The sequence below is a fragment of the Saprolegnia parasitica genome (genome assembly GCF_000151545.1).
Source record: "Saprolegnia parasitica CBS 223.65 unplaced genomic scaffold supercont2.18, whole genome shotgun sequence".
Taxonomy (NCBI): domain Eukaryota; phylum Oomycota; class Saprolegniomycetes; order Saprolegniales; family Saprolegniaceae; genus Saprolegnia; species Saprolegnia parasitica.
The window spans coordinates 268172-287239 of NW_012156412.1; the positions used below are offsets into that span (position 1 = coordinate 268172).

The 19068-nt window shown below is 60.0% G+C and overlaps 9 protein-coding genes across 9 annotated transcripts; 5 read left to right on the forward strand and 4 right to left on the reverse strand.

Annotated features, from left to right (window-relative positions):
• Positions 1-178: 178 nt before the first annotated feature.
• On the reverse strand, positions 179-4870 carry SPRG_05938 (hypothetical protein; the record flags this gene model as incomplete). Its single annotated transcript, XM_012344513.1, has 6 exons — positions 179-331; positions 367-1917; positions 1971-3530; positions 3575-3702; positions 3747-4131; positions 4175-4870. The coding sequence occupies 6 exons, from the start codon at positions 4868-4870 to the stop codon at positions 179-181; spliced, it is 4473 nt and encodes a 1490-aa protein (XP_012199903.1).
• Positions 4871-5191: 321 nt separating this feature from the next.
• SPRG_05939 (hypothetical protein) lies at positions 5192-5970 on the forward strand (the record flags this gene model as incomplete). The annotated part of the gene is made up of 5 exons (XM_012344514.1): positions 5192-5228; positions 5269-5327; positions 5371-5448; positions 5490-5651; positions 5680-5970. 5 exons carry the CDS (start codon positions 5192-5194, stop codon positions 5968-5970), a joined length of 627 nt encoding a protein of 208 aa, XP_012199904.1.
• A 277-nt stretch (positions 5971-6247) lies between these two features.
• On the reverse strand, positions 6248-7274 carry SPRG_05940 (hypothetical protein; the record flags this gene model as incomplete). Its single annotated transcript, XM_012344515.1, has 3 exons — positions 6248-6266; positions 6323-6848; positions 6881-7274. 3 exons carry the CDS (start codon positions 7272-7274, stop codon positions 6248-6250), a joined length of 939 nt encoding a protein of 312 aa, XP_012199905.1.
• Positions 7275-7774: 500 nt separating this feature from the next.
• On the forward strand, positions 7775-8462 carry SPRG_05941 (hypothetical protein). Its single transcript, XM_012344516.1, has one exon. It carries the CDS (start codon positions 7789-7791, stop codon positions 8374-8376), a length of 588 nt encoding a protein of 195 aa, XP_012199906.1. The 5' UTR covers positions 7775-7788; the 3' UTR covers positions 8377-8462.
• Positions 8463-8650: 188 nt separating this feature from the next.
• On the forward strand, positions 8651-10569 carry SPRG_05942 (hypothetical protein). The gene is made up of 11 exons (XM_012344517.1): positions 8651-8726; positions 8773-8836; positions 8880-8968; positions 9012-9062; positions 9109-9328; positions 9380-9427; positions 9484-9584; positions 9631-9787; positions 9836-9910; positions 9967-10305; positions 10352-10569. The coding sequence occupies exons 1-11, from the start codon at positions 8686-8688 to the stop codon at positions 10529-10531; spliced, it is 1365 nt and encodes a 454-aa protein (XP_012199907.1). The 5' UTR covers positions 8651-8685; the 3' UTR covers positions 10532-10569.
• On the reverse strand, positions 10533-12077 carry SPRG_05943 (hypothetical protein; the record flags this gene model as incomplete). The annotated part of the gene is made up of 5 exons (XM_012344518.1): positions 10533-10801; positions 10843-10944; positions 10996-11061; positions 11114-11479; positions 11532-12077. 5 exons carry the CDS (start codon positions 12075-12077, stop codon positions 10583-10585), a joined length of 1299 nt encoding a protein of 432 aa, XP_012199908.1. The 3' UTR covers positions 10533-10582.
• Positions 12078-12283: 206 nt separating this feature from the next.
• On the reverse strand, positions 12284-13244 carry SPRG_05944 (glucosamine-6-phosphate isomerase; the record flags this gene model as incomplete). Its single annotated transcript, XM_012344519.1, has 4 exons — positions 13119-13244; positions 12704-13077; positions 12434-12659; positions 12284-12384 (listed from the first exon to the last, which is right to left on the reverse strand). The coding sequence occupies exons 1-4, from the start codon at positions 13228-13230 to the stop codon at positions 12284-12286; spliced, it is 813 nt and encodes a 270-aa protein (XP_012199909.1). The 5' UTR covers positions 13231-13244.
• Positions 13245-13492: 248 nt separating this feature from the next.
• SPRG_05945 (hypothetical protein) lies at positions 13493-14242 on the forward strand (the record flags this gene model as incomplete). Its single annotated transcript, XM_012344520.1, has 1 exon — positions 13493-14242. The coding sequence occupies one exon, from the start codon at positions 13493-13495 to the stop codon at positions 14240-14242; it is 750 nt and encodes a 249-aa protein (XP_012199910.1).
• A 57-nt stretch (positions 14243-14299) lies between these two features.
• SPRG_05946 (hypothetical protein) lies at positions 14300-18745 on the forward strand (the record flags this gene model as incomplete). The annotated part of the gene is made up of 1 exon (XM_012344521.1): positions 14300-18745. The coding sequence occupies one exon, from the start codon at positions 14300-14302 to the stop codon at positions 18743-18745; it is 4446 nt and encodes a 1481-aa protein (XP_012199911.1).
• Positions 18746-19068: the final 323 nt, after the last annotated feature.

Consider the following 19068-nt stretch of genomic DNA (forward strand, 5'->3'; position numbering starts at 1 on the left):
CGGCAGGGCGACGATACGAGCAACCCGCCAAGAGCGCTGCTGAACATTGCACAAGTCGAGAAGAGGAGACCTCACAATGAGAGCGTAGCCAAGGCAACGAGACAAGCTCCCTTGGTGGGTCAAACCACCTCCACAAACAACTTTTACACAAAAGACATAGTATGCTGTACTAGAAGAGTCATAGAATAGGCGGAAGGCACTCCGCCACGGCGTTTTTGCTGCTAAGACCCATGCTACCAAGGTTGCGGGAGCTTGACTTGGTCGCCTTGGTGCTGCGATGGCTCGGCTTCTTGGTCGTGGCAATCGTAGGCTTGCGGGGACTCTCCTCTTTCTCTGCACGCGTCGTGTCGGCGGGCGGGGCGGTACCGGCATCTTTGGTTTGATCTCGGTCGCCGGCGTTAGCGCAGCACCGTCGACCGCGCGCAAGACCGAGCCCAGCGTCATGTGGGCGAGGCGCGTCGGTGCTTTGAGGCGGCTCTTCTGACGGCTCACCTGCAAAATCTGGAACGACCCGAACAAGGCATCCTTGAGCACGGATGTAAATTCGCAGTGCTGCGGCGGCAGGCAACTCAGATAGCGACTCGGCTCGTGCGGCACGAGCGTCGCAGCGTCGACAGGGTCGTCCCGCAGCGTCCACGCCACCGGAATCGTCTGCGGCAAGAGACTCACCTTGTTGTTCTCGCCCGATAGAAAGACCCACTCGGTCTCCTTGGGTGCCCACTGCAGCAGCGGCGGCATCGTCGTCGCGACCTTCTCGGCGCGCTGCATCGCCGGCGGGTCCATATCGAGCATTGAGATCATGGTGGTGACAAGTCCGGGCTCGTACGCCTCGATCTCGTTCCGGTCGGCTTCCGAGAGCTCGCAGTTGATGTGCGCGAGCGCGACGGCACAAATCCGCACCTCTTCGTGGGCGCTGAGCCGTGCGAGGCGGATCAAGAGCGGGATCACGCCCGAGACGCGCACGGTCTTCTGAAACGAGTGGTCGCGGGCCGCCGTCAAGTTGTGGAGGAGCATGACGCAGTTTTGAGTGGTCTCCTTGTCGCCGGGCGACGCGAGCGCGTGGATAAGCAGGTGCAATCGCTTGTCTTGGAGCATTTGCGGAATGCACATGGCGTACGTCGAGAGCGTGCGCAGAATCATTGAGCAGCGCTCCGTCGTCTCGGCGGCCGGCGTTTTCGCGCCGATGGGGATCGCGGCGCACAAAACGTCAAAGAGGCCGTCGTCGAGAATGCGCGTGCCGCTATGGCCGCCACGGGAGAGCCGAAGGAGCGACACGACGCAGTATTCGATCGTCGACGGGCTCGCGTCGATCGTCGCCATGCGCAGGAGCTGCACCGCGCCTTCCCCCACCATCGCATCCAACAGCGACGGCGCTTCCGAGAGCGTGCACACAATACGTGCGACGACGTCCGCGACGCTCGTGTAGAGCGGGCGGTTCCCAAAGACGCGAAGGAACGTGCGGATGAAGTGGTGCTTCATGAGCGCATGTCGGTGCTTGGGCTGTTGCGTCAGGTTGCAGAGAAACTTGGCGCACGTGAGAATGATCCCTTCGTCTTCGTTGGCATCGCCCACGACGTGGAGCATCGCGCCAATGAGCTCGGCTTCCTCGATTTTGTCGTGGAGATGGCTCACACAGGCGACGTTGCAGAGCGCGTTGGTGGCGAAGAGCACCATCGGTGGGTCTTTCGAGCGCACCATGCGCTTGAGGACGTCTAAGGCCGCGCTCGAGGCGAGGCCGTCGCAATTCGCAGGCGACATCGAGACAGAGCAGAGTACGGACGCGCCGTAGCGCATGCAGTCGCTGTCGCTATGCTCGCAGAGCGCTAGGATCGCGTTGAGGACGCCACCTTCCATGAGTTTAACCTCCATGCCGGGCGCGAGCGCCATATTGGTGAGGCACGCCGAGAGCTTCGCCGGCTCTCTTCGTGCTTGAAGTCCGAGTCACAGAGCTTGGAGACGACGTGGGGAACGTTGGCTTCCATGAGCGACGGCACCATAGTCGCGTCGCAAGAGAGGTTGTAGAGCGCCGTGACGCACAAAATGCGAATCTCGAGGCTCTCGAGGCGCGCGAGCTTGATGAGCGCATACAAGACGCCGTCTTTGATCATCGCGAGGCGGCAGTCGTCGTGCGTGAGGACGTTGAAGAGCACTTTGGCGCACACGACCTTGGTCGAGTCGCTATTGATGCGCAAGAGCGAGTTGACGATAAAGTCCGAGACCGTGCCTTCCTTCCACATGTGCTTGTTGGTTTTGGCGCCGCGCTCGCAGGCCATGCCGCAGAGCGCCGCGGCGCAGTGGATCTGGATCTCCTCGATGCCCGAGCGCATCATGACCACCAATGTCGGCGGCAGCTCAACGCACTTGGTGAGCGCCTCGCGCAATGACGCGTCGGCCGCCAACTTGGAGTAGGCCAGCGAGCACACAAGTGCAATGTCGGCATGCGGTGTGTGCGAGAGGTCGATGAGCAGGTTCAAAATCGCTTGGCCCGAGTGAACGAGGCCCGGAACCGCGAGATTGCAAAGCGCTGCGGCACTCGCGAGCTGCAAGTCCTTGGTCGCTGCCGACGAGGCCGAGAGGCGTCGAAGGAGCTTCAGCACGTCGTCTTGAAGCATCTGAGCATGCGCGTCCGTACAGAACGAGAGGTTGGCGAGCATGGCAGCGACGCGCGTGTTGAGCTCCGGCGTCTTTGCGACCTTACGGAAGACCGCGACGCACGCCGCGACGCACGTTGCTTGTACGAGCACGGGCCGGCTGCTCGGGTTAAACGAGAGGTTGTAGAAGAAGTGCAGGCACTGTTCCTGGATGAAGCTCAGCGCAATCGTCGGGTCCTTCTCTTCCTTCGGGGCGACCGGTAGATTCGAGGACGTAAAGAGCATGATCATCGGGTCGAGGACGTCGGGCAAGAGCGCGTAAGGCGCAAAGTCTTCGTAGCAGCTAAAGTTGAAGAGGCCGATCGCGCAGAGCTCGCGGAGCTTGTGGTCGCCCGTGGTCCCGAGCGCAATGACGTAGTGAATCACGTCGCGCGCGATGATCTCGGCGCGCGACGACTCGTGCTGCATGAGCGTGCACAGCGCCACCATCGCATTGTAGCGCGTCTGAATCGAACTCTCCGTGAAGAGCTGCATGAGGAGCGGGACGAGCCCATGACGCATGAGCAGCAGCCGATGCGCTTCGTCGCTGAGGGCCATGTTGGCGATCGCAAGCGACACGTTTTCTTGGATGGCGCGCCCCGGGTTGTACCCTGTAGTAATGAGCCGCAACGGCAACGGACTCTCGGCCAGCATGGCGATGGCGTCGCGGGTCGTCGAGAGATTGGCGATCGCAGTCGTTGCCATCTCGATGATCGTGTCGTCGTCGCGCGACAGCAGCGTGTCGAGGGCCAGCAGGAGCGACGGCGTCGCGAGCAAGTGGTGGTTGGTGTCGATGCCCGAGAAGTTGCTCAGTGCCATCGCGATCATGGTTTGGACGCGTGAGTCGTGGCACGACTGCGTAATCGACGGAATTGGATCGAGGATGCCATCGTCCGGCGCCTACATGCGGCCTTGACAGAGCATATATTTCGATCGATGCGAACCTTCATGCGCGAGCCCGTGAGCAGCGAGAGGTTGCAGATGGTTTCAACGATGAAGCGGTCGTACGCCGCGTCCTTCTTGGCCGCGATGCGAATGACCGTCGAAATGACCGACTCGGAGACGTTGCCTCCTATGATTGTTGCGTGGAGTTAGCCAATCGTGTCGGGTTGGTACCAGAGAACGACGCAATGTTGACGAGCGTCTTGACACACGCCTCCTTGGTCTCAAAGTCCGTGTTGTTGAGCATCGAGATGAGCGCGGGAACCGACCCTTCTTGGATGAGTCGGTGCTGGCCTTGGCGCTCATATGAGATGCGACAAATGCCGATGGCAGCGTTCCGGCGAATATCTTCTTGTTGCACCTTGGCGAGCTCCATGAGGCCACCCAAAACGCCCTCTTCAATCATGCGCGGGCAGAGGTTAGGGTCCACCGAGACGTTGACAATCGTCGCCGAGCAGAATTTCTTGACATCCAAGTCGTCGTAGTTGCACAACTGGACAATCGCAGGAACGCACCCCTCGAGCACGATGCTATTCTCGTGCCCCGGCTCCAGCGTGAGCTAGTGCGAGTCTACAGTACATCGCATCGAAAACCAGTAGTACCTGGTAGAGACTGCACGCGCACTCGGCCATCAAGCGCCTCTCACGCCGCACGGCGTCCTCGTCCAATGTCTCCATCTCGGGTGCGAACGTCGCCGGTTTGTTCTGGTCGAGCAGATTCTGCAGCTCGGCCTCGACAGCCGACGGCTTCTCGGGCTTGGCGAGCCGCGAGACGTAGATCATGCCGCTGTTGTAGTCGCCGCGCTGGCCAAAGAGATCACCGCCGTACGGGTCGAGCGCCTGGTCGACGCGAACGCCTTTATGCGCATCGGGCACCGTGTTGAAGCGCGAGATGCGGCGCTTCACGGGACTCTCGGTGGCCCCCGCGCTGTACGGTCGCGTCGGCGCCGGCGCCACGGGGGCCATCAACGGCGGCGTCGGGCTCATGGGCGGTTCGGGCTGGAGCGGCGTCTTCTCGTTCGGCAGCACTTTTGTGTTGATGTGCTTGTACAAGGTGCGCACGAGGTCTTCTTTGGTCGTGTGGTTTTTCCAAAAGTTGCGCTGCCGATGGAGCTTCCAGTGCTTGGCGAGGTCCCGGAGCTCTTCGCTGCGAATGGGGGCGGCCTTGGGATCGCGCTGCCGCGGAAACAAATTCAGGCGCGTGAGGTACACGCGGATCACATCGAGCTCCTTGTCGCGCTCGAGGTCTTGGAGCAGCTCCTGCGTGTGTCGTGCCGCTTGGGACAAGCGGTGGCTCATCGCCGCCGCGAGATCGGTTTTCACGAAACGAATCGTAAAGATAGCCCGCGCCAGAACGCCATTAGTGTTAGCACGCAATTCGTGTTGTCCTCGACCCCATTAACCACCGACCGACCTTGTTCTATCTACTTGGACAAGCACAATACGGTCATGTACATGCGCTTGTTTCGGCGAGGCGCTGTTTGTTGGTAGAGGCCGCGACAAGAATGACGCGAACGCCGGCCTGCGACCCCTGCAACGTACACTATTTGCGTGGTAAGACTATTTATAGCGTCGTCGCACGGAGGCGCGTTGTATTTTGAGACTTGCGTAGTAGCGAGCATGGCGCTCCGTTCGTTCAGCAAAGACACGCTGCAAGGTGCGTGCAACTACGCGATCTTGTTATAAAATCGCCATAGATAATTGGTACGAGGAGCGCTGCGAGCCTCTCCAAGGCGTCCTGCCGTACGACGAAAAGGTACTGCAACTGTCCTAGTTTTGCGACCAAAACACGAGCGTAGACACGCTATGTGACGACGGTGGAGGCCGATTTCGTCAATCCGGTAGCGATTCAGCGCCGACACGAGCAGCACAAGAAGGTAGTCTCTCGATAAGGCACGTGCTCAAAGGGCTGGCCTAGACGCCGCGCCCGCGCTTGCTTCGCAACGACAACTACGAGGAGGCGGTGGCCGCGCGACCGCTCCGCCATCGACCGGAAGCGGGTTTTGGCGCCGTGCTCCCGACGCCGGATCCGAGCCTTTCGAGCCGCCACCTCAAGACGATCAACCAGGAGGCGTTTGGGGTACCCCACAAAAAACAGTCTACCGAAGCACCTCGCGCTTCCCGCCGGTGGGGCGGGCGGCGTCCGCGTTGAGCACGGGAAGGCGGCGTCGGGCGCGTCGGGCGAAATCGTTCGGCAGCACGCCGACCCGCAAAAGGACACGCACGCCCAGCGGTCGTGGATGTACACGAAGGACCCAATTCTGTCGCGCGTGCGCCCAGGCGGCAGCAACAACCAAGAGGTCGAGGCCATCAAGAGCCCGCCCGCCCACCACCGGCGCCAATCAACAAACATCACGACCGTGTACAAAAAGAAGGATGGGATTTACTACGACGACTAGACGACGCCTCGTACTTTGTAAGAAGCTTGCACGAACTTTCAGCGTGTTGCGGTTGGAGGCGACGAGGGATTGGAAGCAAGACGTTGCCGCAGCGCCGATAGCTCGGCCATGCATGCCGCGACGTGGGCTGGCGAGACATGCGCGACGACGCGGACGCCACCCCGTGCATCGGCAAACAGTTGGAAAAAGTGGAGGAATCCCCCGGCAGCCGACTCGAGCTGGTCCACCGCGGAAGCAAAGCCGCCTACGAAAAGCCCACTTCTGTGAAGAAGCCGCGCTAGAAGAGGGTGGTGGACCTTGCGTGGGCATACGCAGCTGCGTGAAATTGTAGCGAGAGAGGTTCGTTGTCGACACGACGACGTCGGCGCCTTCGGGCGCGTGCCAGTACAGCTTGGGCCACGACGCTGCTTTCTTGTAGACGGCCGCAATCTCGCTCGCTGCGCTCAGCTTGGCCGAATCGATCGCCCGACGACACGCAAGCGCAAGCACGTTGACCGTTGGCGGCGGCGGGACATGCACCGCGTAAATCATGTTACCAATCGTGTTGGCTGGCAGTGGGGGGCAGAGCATTCGGCGGAAATTGACGACGACGCGGAGGTACGTGGTCTTGGTCGCGTCTTGGTTTGCAACGAGCTGCCAGCAGAGCGCCGAGACGACATCGTTCGTGCTCGCGCGTTCAAAGTTCGCAAGTGCCTTGAGCGCGTCGATGTCGTCTGGCGAGAGCCAAAACGCGATTCCTTGTACGCAGAGGTCGCCGCGGGCGCGGGCGACGGGGCGCGACGCTTGGGGCGTCACAAAGAGCCATGACGACGATGGCGTCACCGACGACAGACGTGCGTGCAAGTGCATATAGGGTCCGTTCCAGTCCACGATGTTGTCTGTTGTACATTGTGTGCCGCGTCCGACACACGCAGGAGAAAGTGGTAAAACGACGCGGCGTCACCAAGGCAATGGGCAAACTCGAACGAAAGCACCGAGCCCGAGTGATGCGCGAGATATGTCAGCGTGACATACACCAGCGGTGTCGACTGTTGGATCATCGCACGCACCGAGCTCGCATGCGTTGGATTGGCAAAGATGGTGCTGAGCGGCCACCGGGCCTGCCACATCGTTGCGCTCGACGAGAGAACGACCGCATCGAGGTGCAGCTCCGACTCTTGCGTGCAGAATGGAATTCCGCACCGGTCATTGTCCAGCTCGATGGCCAGTCGCGCCGCACGGTGGTCTTTGCCCGTGTGCCATTGCAACCGTCCGGCAAAGATGGGGTGACCGTCCAGCGCCGTTCGAATCGCGTCCTGGAGCATATCGGCGGCGATGACACCGGCGTATACAAGCGTGATTGGCAGCCATCGCGACGCCGAGAGAAGCTCAAGAGGGCCGAGGAGAAAGCGTCGTCGCGCCGACAGGTCACAGCGAGGCCGAAGGAGGACCGTCGCGCCGTTGTTCTCAGCGGCTTCACTGCCAACCATATGGACGTTAGAGACCCCGCAATGAAGGAGCTTCCCGGGCAACTTGAAGAAATACAACATGTGGCAATCCGATCTTTGCGTGGACTGCAGCATCCCACCAGATGCGTGTCCATCGTTGACTCCCGGCGCCAAGTACACGACGCACATGACAGCTCATACCCGTATGCACCTCGGTGCGGCTGCATCGCGCCCTGTCATCCTCGTCGTGACGTGTCCAGCGCATTATGGATGTCGCTGGTTTCCAGAATCTTCTGTCGAGCGCAGGATCTTTTGCGTGGTCGACAAGCTCGTGCGACGCTGAAACGGCGCTAGCAGATCGACACATTTCGTTTTCGGGACCGTTTCATCAATGACGATTGGACTTCGACCGGCCACCTTGGGTGACGCGGCAGGCGTCGCCGCTGTTGTCGCCGAGGGCTGGACCGCCTTCTCGAGCTTCTTGCCGTCGTCTTTTGTAGACGAGCAGAACCGCAGCCACTTGGCCCGGTTCCAAGAGCTCCTTGCGACATCGAATCCGAGCTCGACCATGGTGTTGATGGTTGCCGTGGATACGCGTGACGACGGCACCGAGGTGGTCGCTGGCGCCTGCACCGTGGGCACGACGCGCCAGAAGCCTGCGGCCATCAAGGACCTGTACGCTTACGAGTTGCGCTGCATTTACGTCCACGCCGCATACCACGGCCAAGGCCTCGCAAAGAAGCTCTTCCAAGAAGCTCTCCGCGCCTTCCACGTCCCACTCGACGCACCCATCTTTTGCAACGTCTTCCTCAAGAACGTCCGCGCCTGTCGCTTTTACGAAAAGCTCGGCGCTGTCGAGGTGTACCGCGAAGCCAACTCGATCTACAGCCCCGAGCCGGAAACGATCCTCACGCTTGCGTGGTCGCGGGCAGGGGATATTCTGACGCCACCGACGGCAGCTGGAGTGGCGAGCAAGTAGAATACGAGAGCTATTCATAAAACCCCCGATAAAACCAACAAGCAGACGACTCTGCAAATCACAGGTGGCGTCCAAGATCGTCCGGATAAAGCTCGCAACGCTTTAACGCGAAAGGCGGACTCGAAAAGGGCCAGACCAATGATCCGGATAATATTGACCGGATACGGGAGAGCATGGTGCAATCGGTGTGTACTTGTGTTTTGTATCATGTGTTTAAAACACATAAGACACACCTGAGAAATACACGCTGGGTGCCTCAGTATCCGGATTTCCATCGGGCCCACACCACACAGGAGATTCTGGGGCGGCATGGCGGCGCTGGTCGAGAAGCTCGTCCGGCTCATCGCTCGGTACATAGACGACGGAAGCGTCTTCTCGCATGCTCATGGATGCTAGGGCCTTCTACTCGGACGAGCATATCGTCGTTCTTGAGGCTCTCCTGCGCGAGCGCTTCCTAAAGGTACCCACCACGCTATGGGCAACTGGTCATGACGCGACCCTAGGACGACGAGATGGGCAATGCAGTGAACCTCCAGACGAAGCAAGTGCGCAAGATCTGCCATGATCTGGAGAAGGAAGACATGATCTCTCGGTGCGAACAGCATCAACGGCGAAAGATTGACCCTGGCCTGTAGCGAGGAGCTCAATGACAAGAAGCTCGGGGGCGCGTCCAAGGCAACGTATTGGTACGCGCGGCTCATGATGAGAGAACATGCAGCTAACGCTTAGCAGGTACATCGACTACAAGCACTTTGTTAACGTCGTGCGCTACCGCCTGTACATCATCGCGCACCACCTGAAGGAGAGCGAGCAGCTCGAGATTGAGCGGCAGACCTTTCGGTGCTCCAACGATGACTGTGGACGCGAATACACAGCCCTCGAAGCGCAGCTTCTCCTTACACCCGACGTCTACGAGTTCCACTGCGGCCACTGCAACTTCAAGCTCGTCGAGGTACGACCTCTCGTTTTCACCCTTTCTGCGCGTTCTATACCTCGCGTCTAGTGCGACAACAACGAGAAGCTCCAAACGATCAAAGGGCTTCTGGCCAAGGTGCTTGATTACCCCATCTGCTTTGCGGAAGGACTCATCGACGACTGGAATGCTAGTTTAAAGTCCAGCTCAACCGCCAAGAAGACATGCACGATGGCATCTACGAGTGCTTGGCGCGTATCAGCGAGTGGCAAAACTCGGGCCAGGCCCTTCCAAGGTGGGTACTAGATTACTCTATGGTGACGACACCCTATATATGGTAGCAATCTGCCGAGCGAGAACCGTGCCGCTGGTATCGGTGGGGCGTCCACAGCCAAGATGAACGGCCGCAACGGTGGTGGCGGCGGCGGTGGCGGCGGTGGTCCTGGCGGCAACCGTGGTGGCGATGAAAAGACCTCGGGCCTCTACGGCAAGTTTGAGGTACGCTTCTCCTTCCCTCCAGAGTCCTTTACGTAGGATGGATCATAGGACGCCAAGATCGTGATCGACATTGCTGAGAACGCCAACCAAGACGAGTACTCGACGCTGAACCCCAACAAGCCGGTACGATGCAATTGGATGTGGTATCATCGTTGTCAGCTACGGAGCGGTGTCTGTAGAAGGAAGAAATCAAGCTCCAAACGGCCAACTCGGGGCCAGCGATGCCCGAGTTTATCATGGGCAGCAAGATGAGCGACAACATGGCGGCCAAGTACAAGAAGAACGCAATTCCCGAGGTCCTAGCAACCAGTGCGTCCGCCGCGAGCCTCAACGCCGGTGTCAGTATGGGCCTCTCGTCGCGCGAGGCGGAAATGCGCGAGGAGGCCTTCCGTGAGGCATACAAGCGTGAAATGGAGCGGTACAACGAGATCAACGCGGCCGAGGTCGTCTGGGACTCGGTGAGTGGCAACAAGTGGGTTGACGCGGCCTCCAAAGAAGACGACGACCTCGAAGACATGGTACGCACCACTTGTTGTAGGCACCGTGTGATGGACATGTTCGTAGGAGTGGGAGTGGTGCGACTCGACGCAAGACGACACATTCGACGACGAGCAGCAAACCGTCATGGTGTCTGTCAACGGCTGTCCGACACCGATCGTGAAGCTCACGGACGACGACCTCATGCGCATGACGCGCGACGAGTATGCGGCCTTTTACCAGCTCTGCCGCTCCATGATGGCCTAACTATTGGAAGAAAAAGACAAATATGTATGAGATTGGTTGCGTCGCACAGTATTAGTCGCTATCGGAGCCGCTGACGTCGGGACTGCCAATGCCCTCGAGACCGAGCGGTGCAGCCGGCGACTGGGGCGCTGCGGACACGAGCGAGTTGAGACTTTCGTCGTAGACACCGCCAACCGCCATGAGGCTTTCCAAGCGCTTCTCTTCCTCGGCCTCCGAGTACGGACGGCGGTGGACGACGGCTCCCCGACGGCGCTTCTCGTCGCCACCAAGCTACACATGGCATGAGCTGCTGCACACAGATGGCAACGTACCTTGGTCTTCTTGAGCATAATGTTGGTCGAGAGACCGCAGTAGGTGGCCGCCGACGTGCCCGGCTTGAGCATGAGCATGAGTTGCTGCACGTCGTTCGGGAACTAGAGATGAAGCGATAGCATCCGAATGATCCATCGATGAGGACGTTGTACATGCGAGATGTTGAGAATGTAGTCGCGAAAAAACTTGAACTTTTCCGACCCTTCGTCGTCCGATTTCTAGATGCAGAATGAGCATGCTTGTCGAGTGGACGAGAGGGGCTGAGCGTACGTCGTCGTGGGTGGACGGGAAGAGGACCGAGCCGAGAAGGACGTCGCTGCCAGGCTGCGAGACCGTGACGACGTTGCGCAAGATGGACCGCGCCTCGCGCTCCTTGATATTGGCGTCGGTCGTCTCTTCGGAGGGCAAAATGTCGTACGAGAGGATTGAGTACACGTTGCTCGAGAGAAGCTCGTCGGGGAAGACGTCCCAGACCTCGGCCGCCTTGAGGTTCTTCTTGAGAGGATGCTTGACTGTCTCCTTGGTCGGGCAGTTGGTAAACGACTCTTCCGCGCGGACCTCGATGTCCTTGATGACCTGGAGCATCGACTGGTTCTTGTCGCGGATCTCGGTCTGGAGCTCGCTTTCGTTTTTAAACTAGCAGGCGCATGAGCATACGAGACGAGGCAGACGGGTCTATATGTGGTACCGCGTGGACGGCCTCGCTGAGATCCGTGGCCATGTACTCAGTACGGCGCAGCCACGAGACATGCGGGCGGATCTTGGCCTTGGTGAGGCTCGCGCCGTTGACGATCTCGGGCATCTTCATGAGCGCTTCGTCTTCCGGGTCCATTTGGGCGCCGACAGGGACCTCGTACTTCTCCGGGTCGATGAGGTCGACGGTCAGGCCAAGGTTGCGCTCGGGGTAAAAGTCCCAGACAAAGTCCTTCTCGAGCTGGTTGGGCTTGTACTTGATGAAGCGCTGCGGGTCCTGCGGGTATGTGACGAACTTGGCGTCGAAGGGCATGTCGGGCAGCGTGTTGCGGAACTCGAGCGTGCCGAGGAACTCGGACTGGCGCCCGAGGAGCACGCGGCGCTTCTCCTGCGCCTGCAGCTCCAGCACCTTGCGCGTGTGCTCCTTGCGCTCCTTGAGCTTGTCATCCTTGTACTTCTGGATCTTCCGCCGGTCCATGGCCTTCTTCGTCTCCTCGTCGCGGCTGCGCTTCTTGTCGTCCTTCTCCCGGCGCGGCTCCATCCTGCTCCTTGGACCAGCGGCCAGTAGCACGTCCCAATTTCAAACTCCTTTTCGGGACGTGTCTGTACAATTCGGACAGTGCCTATTTTAGGCGGCCATGCCGAATTTTGTTGCAATCGACCTCCAACCCAAAAGACACATTTGGTTAGCCTGGTTGCTCAATCCGCCTTTGGGTCTGGGAGGGTTAACGAGTCGGCCACGAGGCTCTAAGTACTGTCCTTGATCATGCGCTCGTGGGTCTCGTGGAGGCCCTTGAAGTACTTGACCGTCTTGACCTTGAGCTCGAGCGTCGCGTCTTCGTCGCACACTATTCGCATCGTCCAGCTCTCCGACCTGATGAGGTGATGATGGCCTACCGATCACGGCCTTCGTGTGAAGCTGGATCGAAGACACAGTCCACATGTGGTTGACGCCCTCTTCGATGCACTTGTAGAGCGCGTAGGCCTTGGAGTGGCCCGTGATGATCACGAGCACCTCGCGTGCGTCCATGACAGTGGCCACGCCGACCGTGAGCGCCATCTTGGGCACCTGCGCCATGTCGCCGCCGAAGAAGCGCGAGTTGGCGACGATCGTATCGTACGCCTACATTTCATATGAGATAGCATCTCGCTGCAGCTCTGACGCACCAGTGTCTTGACGCGCGTGCGCGACGCCAAGGACGAGCCCGGCTCGTTGAACGCAATGTGGCCGTCGGGGCCAATGCCGCCAAGGAAAAGTTCGATGCCACCGACAGCGGCGATCTTGGCTTCGTACGCAGCGCACTCTTGCTCGAGGTCCGGCGCGTTTCCGTTGAGGATGTGCACGTTGGCCGGTGGAATGTCAATGTGCTTGAAGAAGTTGGACCACATGAACGTATGGTAGCTCTCAGGGTGCTCCTCCGGCAAGTTGACGTACTCGTCCATGTTGAACGTCACGACGTTTTTGAACGAGATCTTGCCCTCGCGGAAGAGCGCGACAAGGCGCTTGTACGTGGGCAGGGGCGAGCTTCCGGTGGGCAGGCCTACGAGAGGTATGCCCGCTGGACAGTATGCGAGGGCTTACCGAGCACGAACGGGCGGTCAGCCGTCGGGGCAAAGTCCTTGATGCGCTGCACGACGTACGCAGCGACCCAGTCGCCGACGCGGGCAGCGTCTTGGGCGATGATCAGCCGCATATCCACTTCTGTGTTGCGAGCGGCCAGCGTCCGGATAGGACCAACCGGCGCGATCATCTTGGAAAGGGCAACTTCAACTTGGCGACGGACCGCAACGAGCGACGTGGCTGCAGTATGCGTCCATCTCTTCCTGAACCAGCTCGAGGGCAAGCACATGACGTCGTTGCCAGTCCCACACCTGAATTGCATGTCAGGAAGGGCCACATGTATGTGCTCGGTGGCGTTACTCGCCGAAACGGCGGCAGGTAGAAAGACTCTTGCGATGGCGAATGGCCCGACAAGTCATGCACTACGACCGCCGTCCCGCGTTCTTGTGCCAGCGTCGTGGTCGCCTCGGTGCCGCGTCCTTCTTGGCGTCGCCTACCTCGCGCTATCCATGGGCTGCAGTCTCTTGTACGTGCAGGTACTGACCGTGAGCTTTGCTAACGATCTGTGGTGGTCACACTACAATGCGACGGGCTACGAAGCTTTTCTTGTCGACGTGGCCAATGACGCGCTTCAGACGCGACCCAATGGCGCCTTGGACGTTCTCCATGCGCCAATGGACAAGCGCTACAGTGCCGACGCGTCGACAACGACCTTTTTTGCGACGTACGCGCGGCGGCTCGCGCTCGTCGAGCTCACGACGCTCGAGTACGCGGTCACAAATCTCCGAGCCCTTGGCGCGCTCTGGGTGCCCTACATGAATGTACAGCACTGCTGGGTGGACTTCAACCGGACGTTCGAGGTTGCCCACACGACTGCGCGGCAAGAACGCTGCGAGCGCAACTACCGGCGCAACGCAGCCGTGTACCTCGAAGCCACACTGCGCAACGTTGTCTGGGATGACTTTATCGCGACATGGGGTGGGGCCAGCGGGATGTTTACGATAGCCATCCAGCTCGCGCTCGAAGAGACCGCGGCGGGGCGGCGCTGGCTGCAGAGCACAGCGACAGCACGCGCCAGCACGCGCGTCGACGCCGAAGTCGCCTATTGGTCGGCGCACCACCTCGTGCGCTTCCAGCTCAATTAGCAAAACATTGTACAAACGGGCCTCTCGGAATCGTTTTCCATCACAAACGCTCTGGGGATGGACCACGTCTTTACTATCAAGTCGCTCTATCACCAGCCAGGGCCGCAGACGTCCATCAACCTGTACTGGGCCCCGTACAACGACTGGGATGTCTCCAAGCTCTCGAACATGAGCCTCGTGCGGTACAGCGACAACTGGATCGGCCCGACGGACTGGGAAGAGTTGGATCAGCTCCTCAACGCGACGGGTGGTCTCTCCGAGCCGCTGGCCACGTTCCACGACCGCGTCGGGCCGTACGTCTCGATCGATTTATATCTTGTGGACGTGCCGTCGTCGGTCATGACCATTTATGTTGCTTTTCAAGCGCTGCTGGGCAACGCCACAGTGCCTACCTCATCCCTCGTCGTCGCGCCAACGCCCCCGGCATGGGAGAAGACGCCATATGCCTTTATGGGCGGCAACCCCGCCTGCCTCTCGATGCCACGCTTCACCCCGTACGTGCAGCATCCTTTTAGCTACACCGACGACTGCTCAGGGAATGCGCCGTTCACCATCAACATGACAACCCATGGCATGCTCTTTGCGCGGCTCTGGGACAGCGCCAACGCCAGTGCGATCTGCGCCCTTACGGCCGACGCACCTGCCTGCGCTCGGATCCTCTCGGAGACTGCCACCTCGGCGCCCGACCTCGCGCTGGCGTCTCGGCTCTTGGCAGACGCAGCGACCGACGATATGGCGCATACGAACGCGAGCCTCATGCAATTTGCAATCGATGGCACTGGAACGTGGCGGCTGCTGCGTCAGCCATTGATGGCGCCGCCCTCAGACGCGTGGACGTTCTTTGGCTGGCTCCTCGTGCACGACTGGATCCTCGGCCGCCGCGAAGTCGTCGCGTTCGAAGGCGACGTCTCGTCCATCGTCTTGATCTCGGACGCGTACGAGCCGCTCGTGTATCCAACGAGCGGCGGCGATCGGTACATGGAGGTTGCGACGCGCTACATTGCCCATCTCATTACGACGTCCGTCTTCAATCGGGTCCTCGTTGCCGTCGTGGTTGTTTGCGTGTGCGTTCTCTCGAGGGGCGCCGTCGATGGAAGCAGCCTCGCCTTCTTCAGCCGCGTCGTTGGGTCTGTCTGGAGTGGTCGACCTCTCATCTTCTTGCAGGGCATGACCGCCATTGTCATCTTGAGCACGGCGCAGTTGACGCTTGTCCAGACCGCTGCGAGTGGCGTCACCCAGCTGCGATTCGCACCGCGACCGCTCTGGCGCACAGCGATCATCGCGGGGGAAGCCACGTGGGTCTGTTACGTGCTGCAAGAGGTGCTGCTTGTCGCTGTGGGTGGCGCCGTCACGCGGGCAGCCAATCCGTACAGCACAGCCTTTGTGTGGGCAACGTTTCTGCTTCTCGACGGTCTCTACCCTGTGGCGGCAATTGGCACCTTGAGCCGTACGTGCGTCAGCTACGACATGGACTACCAAGTCGACTGCCGAAGCGGAAACCTTCGCATTGGTGACATGCGCCGGGTCCTCTTGCTCGTTTCCATCGCTGTCGGCGTCCCCCTTGGCAGCATCGTCCTTGCTCGCTACTGGCGCAAAACGCCGCGCGTAGCACCCGTCTCGTTGGCGCCATCGACGCAGCTCAATTTGCACATGTGTGGCATCTCCCAAGCACTGCTGACGCTCCGGATGGCGGAGACAAGTCATGATGACATTGCCTACTTCTTATCGGGCATACTGACGTGGACGCTCCGGGAGCAGCGATACCTCTTTGATATCAAGACGTGGATCTTTGTCGATCCTGGGCGCAACGCCGCAGCGTCAGAGCCGTGGACCGGACCTTCTTTGGAGCCCCCTGCACCACAAGAGGCAAGTGGCGCGCGACGCATGATCGTGTCCGTTGCCGCCCTCGCGTACCTCGGAGCGACGATTGCTGCGAGCATTTCGTATATTCAAGTGTCGGCGGTGAACCTTGCGAATGACTTTTACTGGCCCCGCTTCAATAGCTCGGGCACCCACGTCTTCTTGGCCTCTTGGATCAATACCCAGCTCGTCCTCAATCGAACGCACCAAGGTCCGTTTCAATTGACTTCGTCCAGCGTCAACCTCTTCAGCGCCTTCAACGCGACGGCAGCAACTGTACCTGCAGTGTTGAATTACGCCGCCAAGCTCCAACACGACGCCTTTGCCACTCGCCTCGATGCTATCGTCGCGGGTCTCCGTGCGCTCGACGGCTGCGACGGGCCCTGGGTCTTTACTCCCTACTGCTACCTTGACCTGGAGAGACGCTGGGAAATGGCCAACTCGGCCACTCGCCAAGCGCGCTGCAGTGCGATGACCACGAACGGCGCCATCTACCTCGAGACGCTCGTTCGCAACGTCGACGCGCCGTCGTGGCGCACGTGCTGGGGCGACGCGTTCGACGTGGCCATCGGCTCGGAGCTCCGCCAGTCGCAAGCCGGTCGCGCGTGGCTCGGATCCGCTTATTTGACGCGGTCTCTTGCGATAGCCGACGAAGTGACTTATTGGCAAGATCACGGTATCACGTACTATGACACGCAGTGGCAAAACTACAAGCAGCTCGGTATGCTCAACAGCTACAGCATCGTCAACTGCTACGACGCGACGTATCCCTTGACGCTCCAGGCGCAAAATGGCTCGTACCGCTTCTCGAGCCAGACGAGCTGGAAGATGTACTGGGCGCTCGCCAACGACTTGTCGGCGGTCATGCGCAATGAGAGTGGTTTGCATGGTCTGTCTCTACTGCGATCGAGTGCCCGTTATGGCTTTGCGAACCAGTCGATGGAGGCCGTCTTGATGCAGAGTGGCGAGCTCACTGCGCCGTTCACAGCTGGTTTTGCTTTGGTGTCGGACGTCCTTGGTCCGTTCGGCTCGGTCGACATGATCTACGTGAGCGTGCCGAGGCTACTGCAAGAAACATTTGCAGATCTTTTGGACGCACTCCGTTCGACGCTTCGCACTGAGCCAAGTGCGCAAGAGCTTTTCAGTCGCATTGCAGAAACCCAGCGACTCTGGCCCGTGCCACCGGCTTGGTGGGAGGACTTTGCGTATGTGACGGGGGGCTCCCTTCTCTGTCTGGACGCGCTCCCCCCCGGATATTTGGAGGCCGGGCTCACGCGGTTCACGTCGTTTAGCATGTCGTGCAACGGCGCAGCGCTCTTCCTTGCGCGGCTTCGTCCGTCCCGCGAGCAGTTCGTTTTGGCCACGCTTCTGGCGCAGCTTTCACCCGCGTCCAACGTCTCCGAGATATGCGCGATCGACGTGTACAACGTCGACGCGTGCACAGCGTACATCGGTCTGGCGATTTCCATGCAAGTGGCACATCCTTCGATCCTCATCAGCGCGGCTGCCGTCGCCGCTGCACGCAACGTGGTGGGGAATGTCTCGTTTGCGATGTTTGCACAGAGCGACGACGCGTCGCCAGTCGTCTTGGCGACGCTGCCCCTCTTCAACGCCCCCGCATTTGATGTGTATACGTGGCTCTATCTCTCCGACTGGGTGCTCGGGAAGCGAGAAGTGGTTTCGTTTCAAGGCGACCAGAGCGCGATTACCGTGCTTCTCGAGCCAGAGAGTCTACTGCAGCAGCCTCCGAATGCGTGGCAAGTCCTCTCCAACGTAGCGCTCTACACCCGCGCCGGCGTCCTGTACATTACCTGCGTCCTGCTCGGCGTCGCGGTCGTTGTGACGTGCTACATCCTCGCGAGCCGCGGCGCGTTCGAGTGGCTCAACATGTTCGAGCTCAGTCGTGTCGGCGGCATCGTCTGGGTCGGCCGTCCGCTCTTGCTTCTGCGCGCCACGACGGCCCTCTCGGTGCTCTCGACCGCGACGCTCGAGCTGCTCTACGAACACAACGCCATTAGCGCGTTCCAGACGGTTCAAAACCCATGGTACACCACCTTGCTCGCAGCGAGCGAGGTCACGTGGCTCGTCGCCGTCGTCAACGACGTGGCCATGGCGCTCACGCAGGCCTACACGGCGCACTACGCGACCTTCAACAGCGTCGCCGTGTGGGCGACTGTCGCGCTCCTCTCGTTCGTGTCGCCCGTGACGCACACCGTGTCCTTGCAGCCGGTCTGCGACCTCGTGCAGCTCGACTGGCAGATTGTGTGTGCGTCCGGTCACATTGTGATTGGTCAGTGGTCGCGCTACGTGGCGCTCGTCACGATCGTCGTGGGCTGGAACGGCGCGAGTTACGTAAGCACGCGGCTGTGGCTGCGACAGCCGCCGCCGACGCACGGTCGGTCTGTCTTTCTCTCGTGCGGCGCCAAGTACCTCTTCGAACACCGCCAGTGGACGCACGGCGGCGTCTACTATCTGGACCGCGCATCCGCTGTGCTCACGGGGCTTCTCACGCTGCGCTGGCGGCGACAGCTGTACGTGTTTGACGTCAAGCTCTGGCGCATCTTTGCGCTGGCCGCTCCAGCCCTTCCAGTCGGTCATCCTTGGACGAACCGCTTGCAAGAAGGGATTCCGCTACTAGCGTAGTAGTAAAAAGCACTACGCAAAGGGCTTGAGGTAGATAATTAAGTTGTGCACTCTTTCATATCGGAAGGGTCGAGCATACATATCGACAGAGCATTGACCTTGGCTGCTCGTTTGGCATTGCAGAAAGACCGCGGGTGCGCTTTCTTGCGTTCATCAAGAAGGCGTGAGCACGTTCGATGGATTTGTATCGGTCGACACGGAGATCGCGTCGGTTGTCGGGTCCGTGTTGGTCTTGATGGCCCGGCGCTTGGATGGCCAAGAAGGCTCGTCGCTGCAGTGTGTTTCCAAGCAGCAAGCAGCGCTCAAATAGAATGTCGGGGTTC

What these genes read in the sequence shown, in the direction of transcription:
- SPRG_05941 (XM_012344516.1), top strand. Translation starts at nt 7,789, where the DNA reads ATGACGATTGGACTTCGACCGGCCACCTTGGGTGACGCGGCAGGCGTC.
- SPRG_05942 (XM_012344517.1), top strand. Translation starts at nt 8,686, where the DNA reads ATGGCGGCGCTGGTCGAGAAGCTCGTCCGGCTCATCGCTCG. An exon ending in CTCGTCCGGCTCATCGCTCG is followed by an intron (nt 8,727 to 8,772) that starts GTACATAGACGA and finishes CATGGATGCTAG; the next exon opens with GGCCTTCTACTCGGACGAGC. An exon ending in GCCTCTACGGCAAGTTTGAG is followed by an intron (nt 9,788 to 9,835) that starts GTACGCTTCTCC and finishes GATGGATCATAG; the next exon opens with GACGCCAAGATCGTGATCGA.